At 40.3% G+C, this 11,205-nt stretch overlaps 1 protein-coding gene across 1 annotated transcript; it reads left to right on the top strand.

The window, feature by feature from the left end:
• Window positions 1-852: 852 nt before the first annotated feature.
• Window positions 853-4,572, top strand: dusp6 (dual specificity phosphatase 6). The gene is made up of 3 exons (XM_056740524.1): window positions 853-1,702; window positions 1,805-2,242; window positions 2,982-4,572. The coding sequence occupies exons 1-3, from the start codon at window positions 1,303-1,305 to the stop codon at window positions 3,293-3,295; spliced, it is 1,152 nt and encodes a 383-aa protein (XP_056596502.1). The 5' UTR covers window positions 853-1,302; the 3' UTR covers window positions 3,296-4,572.
• Window positions 4,573-11,205: the final 6,633 nt, after the last annotated feature.

The raw sequence follows: 11,205 nt of genomic DNA, 5'->3' as shown, positions 1-11,205 counted from the left end.
GGATAACTGTGGGCGAATATGAAGAATTAAGTGCAGCTGTTTACGGATTTGTGAGATATTTTATGTATGCACACATAGTGTTGATAGACAATATGACATTAAGTACAGTAGGAAATTGTAGGAGGTAAGCATGACGCTTTCGATGGCACACGGGGGACCGCAATTCGCACGTGTTGTTAAACTATTTTGATGGGTCGGTTTATGTGTTTATTGGGGGTGGTCGTTTAATGAGCGCCACACCTCTCATTGAATTCAAGAGAAATCGTTTAGCAGAAAAGACACAGAAGGACATTATTCGAAACCTGTGCATTGTCATTGCATCGTGTTGTGCATTGCAAATAATAACATATTCAGACTTAATAACTGCTTTCCACAATACGAAAGGAACTTATGGTTCAAATATGCCTTTTTATTTATTTATAAAAGCGATCGACAACTTAGCAATGAAATAACGCTTAAAATGATGAATGAATAAATGGAAAGATATAAATTACGTTTTATGGACAGTCGGCAAAAACAAAATGGTGACTGCGTCGCATTAAGTTCCTACAAGTAGTAAATTGGCGAATCTGCGGCTAAACGGAGTTCAAGTGTGTAACCTGAGTATAAGGTACATAAACCTTCACCAAAAACACTCTCACACACTCCTCCTTCCTTCCCGTGCAGCGCCTCTCTACTGTTTGTTTGCACTCCGCTGATCCGGAGCGGAAATTCCTTTCCGTTTTTGTGAATGACAAACTTATTAACAATTCATCAACACAGTCTGTTCCATCCGGCCCCGTTTCCACGGCGACCATCGCTCGGCGCCCTCTGATTGGCTGGCCGACATAATGTATCCATTGAAACGCCTCGCGCTTGAAGCCATTCACTAGTTCGCTGAGGCAGGGAACACATCCAGCGAGAGAAGAGAACGCAGTGTTATCTTCTACGAGCACAAACACAACCGAGGAAATAAAACAGCAAGCTGACGTCGCTTCTCGTCTGTAATTCACGTTCGACTGGATATTTAAATCGATTTTGTGAGGTTATATAACCGGACGAGAACGTCAGCGACTGGAGCTCATTCACTGGCTAGTGTGAGTCATTGATAAATGCACAGACATCCTTCATGAATGGTGTGGAAGCGAGTCTGCGCTTGACCCTCGCGAGGATTTTAATAGATCCCAAATACGTCTTGCAAACGGTTGAAGAGACTCGTACTGTTCATCTTTGATGCTCCGTGCCTGAGACGTGCACACGGCCTCTCCGCAGCGCGCTTTCTCCGCATTTTCGGTCTTACGGTACGATACCGCCGTTGTACTAATGCTCGATAAGTTCAGACCCGTGCAGTTTGATTCGGTCATGGCTATAAGCAAGACGGTGGAGTGGCTGAAAGAGCAGCTGGAAACGCGCAAAGACTGTTTGGTGGTTATGGACTGTCGAGCCCAAGGGCTTTACGAATCATCGCACGTTGAAACGGCCATTAATGTGGCCATCCCGAGCCTCATGCTCCGGCGACTGAAGAAGGGCAACCTGCCCGTCAAGTCTTTGCTCGCGAACGGGGAAGACCGAGAGATGTTCGTGCGAAGGTGCAAGACGGATACGATCGTGTTGTATGACGAGTACAGCCGAGAGTGGAATGAAAACATCGACGGCGGGTCCGTGTTGGGTTTGCTGCTGAGGAGGATGAAGGACGAGGGCTACAAGGCGTTCTATCTCGAAGGTATGTTATGGGAATTTTTGAGGGTGTTTTCGGGACATTGGTTCGTATTTTAATGTGTTTAAGGGTTGAATGGTGTGTGACCGACTGTTTTCAACCTCACAGGTGGTTTCAGCAAATTCCAGGCCGAGTATCCCATACTTTGCGAGACGAACCTCGACGGCTCCTCCAGCAGCAGCTCCTCACCGACCTCTCAGGTCCTCGGGCTCGGAGGGCTGCGGATCAGCTCCGACTCTTCCGACATCGAGTCGGACATCGACCGGGATCCGAGCAGCGCGACGGACTCGGACGGGAGCCCTCTGTCCAACCCGCAGCCCTCCTTTCCCGTGGAGATCCTGCCGCATTTGTATCTGGGTTGCGCGAAGGACTCCACGAACCTGGACATCCTGGAGGAGTTTGGCATCAAGTACATCTTGAACGTGACTCCCAATCTTCCCAACATGTTCGAGAACGCCGGGGAGTTTAAGTACAAACAGATTCCCATCTCGGATCACTGGAGCCAGAATCTCTCGCAGTTTTTCCCAGAAGCCATCAGCTTTATTGGTAAGACTATTATACAATTTGTATTTGCACTTCTTTGTTTGCCTTGTTTTGATAGAACATGTGATTTATTTCCTTAGAAATGCATTTAGACTTTATCTTATGAATTTTTTACTCAATTCCAAGTCAGTGTTTTGGCACCAGTGCATGACACCCATCAAAAAAATCAAGCGACAATGGCCAGCCTCTATTTTTTATTTGCATAGTAACATATCCTCGGGTTGTGCAGTTGTGATACAAAGGCTTTATGATGAAACACGAGATGAGGGGGGGAGGCGGTAATTTGAGCCGGACAGGAAGGAAGCGGCATTGAAAGTAATCTAGGACAGAGCAATGTTTCGCCACACAATGAGCACCATTTAGTGCGTTGTGTTGACATCCTGTTAGCCTTGACAGGGTGCTGCCTTGACTTCTACATTTACACGCCCAAATGGTACCATTGTCAAGTAACCTGGCGAGCGGAAGGATCATTTGATTAACCATAATGGCCCATTTCCATGTCGCATTCCACGAGAAAATGGGCGAGCTGTTTTCTCTCCATTCACAGTCATGCACTAGAAAGCCTGTTAAATGAGACTCTCTTTGTCAATGCTGGGATTGTAATGAATTCTAACATGCTGCCCCTGCCAACATAATCAGGCGGCCCTGGTCAATATAAAACACTGAACTGAGAATGGATTAACAACAAAGTTTTATTTTAAAGAATCAGAAAATTAATGTCATGTCTTCTTGTGTGTTTCAGACGAAGCCCGCGGACAAAAGTGCGGCGTCCTCGTTCACTGCCTCGCAGGTATCAGCCGCTCCGTTACCGTGACGGTTGCCTACCTCATGCAGAAGCTCAATCTGTCCATGAACGACGCGTACGACATCGTCAAGATGAAGAAGTCCAACATCTCCCCCAATTTCAACTTCATGGGCCAGCTACTGGACTTCGAACGTACGCTGGGCCTCAAAAGCCCGTGCGACAATCGCGTGACGGCTCCGTCCCAGCCCTTGTACTTCACCACTCCGACCAACCACAACGTCTTTCAGTTGGACCCGCTCGAGTCCACGTGAAGTCCGGCCGCGACAGCCCCCTTTTGAATCTTGAAACCTGCGTTTCGATTTTTTCAACGCCTGTCAAGATGTTATTGATAGAGTTGGCTTGAGACGTCAGCCGACCAGAGAAGCCACTGATGGGGCATGTGGTGTTGCCCAGAGTTTATTGCGCTGCTGTTGGAGACAAAACAGACTTGAGACTGTACATCTCCAAGACTATAAAGTAGTTTTTTGTTTTATATATATATATCGATATATACACATTCAAGCATGGGAAAGACTATTGACTTTGGAAAGAATTGGATTGTCCAATATGTTATGACTCGGGCTGGCGTGCCAAAGAAACTGGAACTGAACAACAACAAATACTTTGTTATTGTTTAGCACTTGCACCTTTAATCTGTACGGGTGTGTATTTCTTGTCTTCAATGAAGACTTGCCTGTTTAGGGACGAGACTCCCTCGGTAATGATGGCAGTGTGTACTGAACTCCAACTTATCTGCGTGGAGAAATTTTGACATTTATACATGTGTATATTCAAAATGTTGGTAAGCCTTGCCATAGTTAGAATACACCTGTTTCAAAGGAACGGCTGTAGATTTTCTTCTTTTTTTGTCGTCCTTATGTAAACAATGTATGGACATTGAGTTAAAATGCCAAAAATGGAACCGGTTTTGCTAGATTAATGTGTAAATGTATAATATATTTCCTATTGTTTCGCTTTACGGATAAATGTAGCTTTTCTCAGCCTTTTAACCACCAACACAAATCAAAGTCATCATTCTATCTTGCCTTAGTTCTGTACATATGAGTGTTTTGTGCAGTAACCTCCTGACCAATCCCCCAAGTTTCTCACCAGCTGTCAGTACTATATGAACATTCAGCAGGGTTTTCCAAATTCATATTTCTATGTGTTAAGGCATTCCTCAAATGCTACCTGGTGGGGTTTCTGATGCATGCTCACATAGGGCCCATTCGCCTTTTATACTACTTGTATTTTTTTTGGAACGTCGAAAGGTCAAGGCAAGTAATGCTGATTTTTTTTGTGTGAGGATTCTGGGTCTCTGTTGACAAAGCTAGGAGGCATTTTTTTTGCCTCTCCTCTTCAGGGATGATCAGTGACATGCAATTTTTTGTGAGAGAAGCGACTGAAATGGTTTTAAAGGGGTTTTGATGTCCCTCCAAGCGAAGGCCTCTTTGGGGGGAGGAGCTGTTTTACATAACCCCTCCCCCTAATATTTCGAATGTAAAGAGATAAGTTATTAATAAATTGCTATTTTGTCTATTCAAATCTACTTATGACTTGTTTCTGTTTCTTTTTTCACTCTCAATACAAACAAATACAAGTTAATCATTCAAATATGGCAACAAAATCTTTCAACAGTCACAATTATGACTTCTGTAGAACACAAAAGATATTTTGATGAACGTTGATAACCAAACAACATTGACTTCCATTCTATGAATATTTCTTAAAATACCTTATTTTGTGTTCTACGAAGAAAGAGTCACATACAGGTTTTGAATGACACGAGGATGAATAAACAATGACAGAATGTTAGTTTTTGAGTGAACTATACATTTTATATAAGCAAAATAACATTTACAAACACAAGATTTATTCATCGCTAACAACAACAATTTCAGTATTACATTGAGTCTGTGAATGTGGTTACCTGTAACTTAGTCAAAGGCAAAATTAACCTTTGACAAATGTAAAACCAGAATAACAACAATCATAAAATAAGTGTTAAGTGAGCAAAAACAGCTCTCCATGCAGACAGGCTGGTATTTTCAGGTACTGGTTGGTTAATATCTCCCCCGGGCACTTCCTGACAGGAGATCAGTAACTCTGCAGGCTTCTAGACTAAAAGCAAGCAGTAACTTGACACGTTTTTGCTTTTGCATATATCAGATACAGGAAAAACCCCTGTGTGGGAGAGAATAACATGCGAATAGAAATTATTAGTGTAGATTTAATAATCATTAAGATCTTTTCTACAAATGTGTTGGGGTGAAATTTGCGTAGGCATTTAAAGAGTGTGCATTTTTCAAAACCACTAATTTAAGAAAAAAATAGATTAAATGAATCATTATGCTTTTATATTATAATTGAATTTCACATTAAAGAAAACATCATATTGTCCTCATCTTACTAAGCAGTGGAAATCAACCCAACAGATTGTGACTATACTTGGCCAGTGTGCTAATCCTGTGTGAAGGGTTTCAGTCCCTGACGTTCTCTTGTGACAGACCGTGCTGTGAAGGATTTGCCAACATCCCCAGCAATATCCGGTGCTCAAGTTCCAGTGACCCCTACACCCCCAAACCCCACCCTCCCGTACACCCACCGGGCTTCTTCCACCCACCGCCAGCTCCATGCTCACCAGCTGCACTCTTCCATTTGTGTTATTACGAGAGTTGCTGTAAAGTGAAGGCCACCTCTGGCTAGATGACCTCCTGCTGTCAATCACTTTTAATAGGTAACCGCATAGCTGGCCAATCATTTTGGCCAGAAACAAATGGCTTGGTACTTCCTCCAACAGATGTTTGATTCACTTGTGCGTTTGATTTATTTGCACTTGTATTTAGAAATGTTTCGAATCTTTAATTAAAGCAAAAGGGTTGCGATTTAGAAGAACGTTGGTAAGCAAACAACACTGACCCTCATTGGCTTCCATTGTATGGACACAAAACCTCAAAAGACATTTCTCAAAATATCCTTGTTTGTGTTCCACTGAAGAAAGAGTCATATACAGGTTTAAACGGCATGAAGGTGAATAAATGATGACAATTTTTTGGGGGGTAATCTGTTTTTAAGAACCAACAAACCAAAGCACTAATATGAAGAACTTACACCATCTCTAAAGAAGCATATAGTCAACCAAAGTGAAATATTGTAAATAAAAGAGTTCTTTGGCGGTGCTGCGACAAACTTTTATGTTTAAGAGTGTAAACAAAACCACAACCATCATGCAGATTAAAAGCTGACATATCATGCTTTTATTGTCAACATGGTGGCTTCAAAGAGATATGGCAGTAAATCTCTTGTTTCATTTATCTGTTTTTCCATAACAAACTGGCCATCAAGACTAAACATCCTGGAGGTTATGCGCAGGGCAGAGTGGTGAGATCAAACACCGCAGCGGGCACAGTGGATGTGCTGTTATCACACTTAACTGCTACGGGCTCCACTCCAAACCACCCACATGGAGAATAAGAACTTCCGCCAACGTGAGGATGAAGCTCACCCCTGGCAGAGAGATCTCTTTACCTTCTGCTCTCTGCCTTTTTCGGCACCTCTCACCCACTTTTAATGAGAAGAGACTTCCGTGCGAGATCTGAATCATCGCAGTAATGTTGATAGCGCTTGGCAGAAACCGATAAAGAAGTGTATCTGTATGAATTCGTGTTAATGAAAGCTGGTACTGTAGGTGGAGATTAGGAACTGGGTTGGAAGTGTTAGTGTCTGTTATTAAAGATTTTTCAAAATCGACTCTTGTGTTTGGAACGCTTCTGTTCTTCCAGAAAATAGATTTATATCTACACTGTGGTACTGTGAAAAGGTTAGGATCACTTACTCATACTAACATTTATGTATATTTTAGAATAATGGTAAACCCACCAAAACCATGGAATAACACAATTGTAACTGTGGGATTTATGAGGTGATTTACAGATTCCAAAATAAATGAACTTTTATATTTTAGCATCTTCAAAGTAGTCCCCCTCTTACAAAAATATGCTAAATCATACATGTGGCATTTTATTATCCACCCTCTTGAGGTATACAATCTGGGATCTTATTGAAGGAACTTTATTGAAGGACCATCAATGCCGAATTGTACATTATTTGGTCGAAGTAATCCAAGTTCAAATATTTTTTATAAAAATTGAGGTTCTTGGCACAATAATTTTTTTGTTTACCGAAGGATTTTAAAACATCGATACATACTCCTTAAGATTAAAAAAATGTAAGATAACGTCCACAACCGCCACCCTCCCATTTTGTTATTTCTCCTGTAAAGCTCCCGTTTTCCAGTTATTTCTTTCAGTTATATTAGGTTTATTGTTCAAAGTGGTATTTTGTGGTCCTTCTATTACCCTCTCTGTCATGTTCACTGTTCTAATAAATAAAGCTATAATGGCCAAAACATTTAAGGAATATAATGTTTTGGTTTAGACTAACAATTTTGGAAGGATCTTCTTTGATAAAATAAATAAATAATAAATAAATGAAATGAAAATAAAAAAATGATTCTACATATATATATATACAGTATATACAGTATAATAATGGAATTATACTACATCAAAAATGTTTCCTTTAGCATGTTCTTTTATCTTTACAATTGAATCAGAATCTAAACCAGATTGTTAAATTCCCAACATTTCCTATGCCTAACAGTAGTGTCTATGTGTAATATGTGTAGTATGTATAATTGTATTCGTGTGTTAGAGAATGCAAGAAAGAGACAAAGAGATTTGTAGTAAACGTTCCGTGTGGGTAGGGGGGACATTACATTAAAAATTACAAACCTAATTATCCTCAGACCCAATGGTCAAGACCTCCACCTACATATGCACTGTGGAATGCTGCAGAGGAATGTCTTCCAAGAAGGAGGCCACATAGAAGTGCTTTGTTTGGGAACCGAAGCTTTGTTTTTGTGTGTTTCCACTCGGTTCTGGACTTCAGCAAAACAAGAGCTCTGTGGCTCAGCGTTGCATCCCATCCCACGCTTCTCTCTTCATGACAAAAACACCATTAGATTCCTTCCGTTCCTCTTCATGAAGATGAGATCCGCAGTTGATTCAGAGCGTGTCGGACTGCGGCATTAAAGTTGTTGCTGTATTCTCATCCTCCAGAACTTCAAGAGTGTGTGTTTGTGCGTGTCTGCTATAAGCTCAGGTGTGCGCCTTATTCTCACCAGAATTCACAACAGTGAAGCTCTAGTTGTTCTCGCACCTGATGAGACAGCTCTGTAAAAATAGAGCTTTATATAAGTCCAATCTGTAGTCACTCATCATCTTTGATGGGAAGAGAAGCAACAGTTCTCATTTTGACAGGTGAAGCTGCCTCTCGAATGCTTTTGTATTCAAGAGAAAAAAGCGTTAAAAAGCTTTTTGTGCGACGTGCTATAAAAGTAAACTTTACTGAAAATGTAAAACTACATTTTTTCATTCTCTGCTGATTGTGAGTTCCCTGTTGAAAAGGTATGTCTTGATGCTGGTTTGACCAGCTTAAACCAGCTATGGACCAGCTTAAACCAGCACATGACAAGCTTAAACCAGCACAAACCAGCAAACCAGCATCAAAACATACCAAACCACCATATGCATTTTTTTCAATCGGGTTGCCTCAAAAAAATCCTCAATGATGTTAAAGCATGCGGTTTCTAGGGTGCTGTGTGGTTGCTAGGGTGTTTCATATATTTTATATGTGGTTGCTCACCGTCGCAAGTTAAAAAAGTTTAGGATCTTTGTCTTCTGATACACAATCCTATGAGCGAATCGTGCTTCAGCAAGGACCACCTAAACGCTAAAGCAACAACAGGCTGATAGATGCAAGGAAGATATTTAAACCTTGAATCTGTCAGTCGGCTATGAATAGATTATCTCTCTGAATGTCAGCCCTTGCGGTCGTGGTTCCCGATCGGTGCCGCTTCCATCCATTTCAAGGCCCTCCGTCGCTGCGTTTCTCTGAAGGTCATGTTACAGCAGAGATGCAGCGGCAGCGGTTCACAAAAGGAGCACTTCAGCCGATATGAATCATCCGCCACTGGCTCTGTGTCAGCCCACGCGGCTTGATGGAAAAGGAGTAAAAATAGTCATTATCATATAAAAGCGCTTGCAAAAATAACATGGATGTGGGGGAGAGAGACCGAAAGAAGAAGCGAAAACACAATGGCGCAACCCACACAGCCTTCAGCAGACCCGGTATTAGACCCTAATATTAGTCATCGATATAACACTGGCGACTCTCTGTTGGTTTATGTCTAGGTTTACATAAGGCATTGTCAGAAATAAAGCAGTCTTTTAGGCAAAAAAGGGCCATTTTCAATGTGGGTGTTTAAAAATGCAGCTCGGTGTGATTTAACTGTTTATTAACTGTTTTGCACCTCAGCATATTCCAGGCCTGAATATCCTTTACGAAATAGACGTTTGTATAAGTGTGCTTCGCATATTTTATCCTAAAAATAAGAATGCATACTTTCAATATGTACTTCTCAGAAAAACAGATGTACACTAGTTTTGTACTTTAAGTTTACTATACTGTTACAATTAAAAAGTACAATTTCAACTTAAAAAACTTAAAAGGGGGTGAGTTTAGATCCACAAAGTATTAAAACAGTACACTTGCAAGTATACTAGTGCTGGTAGTGTTAAAAAACTAGGGAACAATATACTGTATTAATATTTATGAATAAATGTTCTGTATTTCTGTAATTTTTAGTTGTTTTACCTGTATTTAAAATTTTGCATTTATTTTTACTGCATTATTATTTTTAGAGATCTATAAAGTATACTTAAATTATACTTTAACTTTGGTTAAGTATAGTTAGTAAAATAAAGTGTGTATGAAGTATACTAGAGTTTACTAGTAGTAACAAGAGCAACAGTTGTTGAATGTGTCGATGTTTTTTTGATATATTATGAAGATCTTCTAAGACTGTAGATGGTAACAGCTGTGTGTCGAATGAAGGAAATATTTATTTATAATAAATGTACTTTAGCAATTGCTTTTATTGTGTTATGGTCGTTTGTGCATTCGATAAGATATTTTAAATACTATTTTAATATTAAAAATGATTTAAAATAAAACAATGAGACATTTTGTGCATTGTTTTATTGTGTTACAAAAACACATATTCCCCAATAAAGACTATTAAAGCACATTACAATCAATTTCTATTGTGCCTTCACACAAAGGTTAATTTCAGACACTGATTCAAAGATTGTCAAACAGATCCACATTTTCTTTTTCTGTGCTGAGAACTAGTCATCTCACTCACCCACTCACTGCTCATACAGAAACAGGAAGTGAGTGAAGATGTGAGTGAAGACTCGCTCAGACCTGACCTGTGTTTGGCTGCTCTCCATGAAATGATTCATCTCATGTTGAGTACGTTTAAAAAATGACATTACATTGATAACCGAGTATGCTACGGATAAAAAGACACAACCTAGCGAGCTCTCACACCCTACTTCACCCATGCAAAAAAATTGATTATTCATTTTAATAGTCTTCCAAATATTTCAGTAGGCCTGACCATTATAATACATCTGCATTAAATAAAATTCTGCTGCAGTCATATTCCTTCAGGCCGAATCCACATAGCTGCTGTGTAACACCATCTCCAGCTTATATCATCTTCCCTCCCGTCTCTCTTCTATACGACAGCAGGTTGACTCACCGCTGCAGTCCTTCACTTTGCAGCGCGGTTGCTAAGCAAACTTGGGAGATAAATAAATAAAGAAACATCACACTGGAATGAAACAGACGGAGCGGGTGAGAGAGAGAGAGAGAGTAAGAGGATGGTACAGGCAGAGACTGAAGCCAGGCCTTGTGTTGAGCATGAATGAGCGTGCACTGTAAGCTTCTGAATGGACTGGTCTTATTTGAATGAATACAGTCAGATAGGCAAAGCAGATCATGTCATTTCCAAAACCGACTGCATTTAGTGTAGAGGCACGACTTAATGTCTTTGCAAGCATGATATAACTCAGACAAAGGTGTAATCCAGATGTTCATGATTACATAGATCCCGAGTATTTGCGTATATAAATTCTTTACATTTTGCAGAAACCGAATGAAGCCTATTTTTATGATTTTAATAATTTGTTGGGAGTAGTGACTACTTTTTATCATAACTATGCAAGTTTACACACTTCTCAATGTTATTGTTATACTTTGAATCGAATTTTAA

Source organism: Triplophysa dalaica, chromosome 24 (assembly GCF_015846415.1).
Source record: "Triplophysa dalaica isolate WHDGS20190420 chromosome 24, ASM1584641v1, whole genome shotgun sequence".
NCBI lineage: Eukaryota > Metazoa > Chordata > Actinopteri > Cypriniformes > Nemacheilidae > Triplophysa > Triplophysa dalaica.
This window is presented reverse-complemented; position numbering and strand designations above follow the sequence as displayed.

Excerpts from the sequence above, each read along its gene's own strand:
- dusp6 (XM_056740524.1), top strand. The coding sequence starts at position 1,303 with ATGCTCGATAAGTTCAGACCCGTGCAGTTTGATTCGGTCATGGCTATA. Across the intron at positions 1,703-1,804 it reads CAAGGCGTTCTATCTCGAAG|GTGGTTTCAGCAAATTCCAG; the intron begins GTATGTTATGGG and ends TCAACCTCACAG. Across the intron at positions 2,243-2,981 it reads AGAAGCCATCAGCTTTATTG|ACGAAGCCCGCGGACAAAAG; the intron begins GTAAGACTATTA and ends TGTGTGTTTCAG.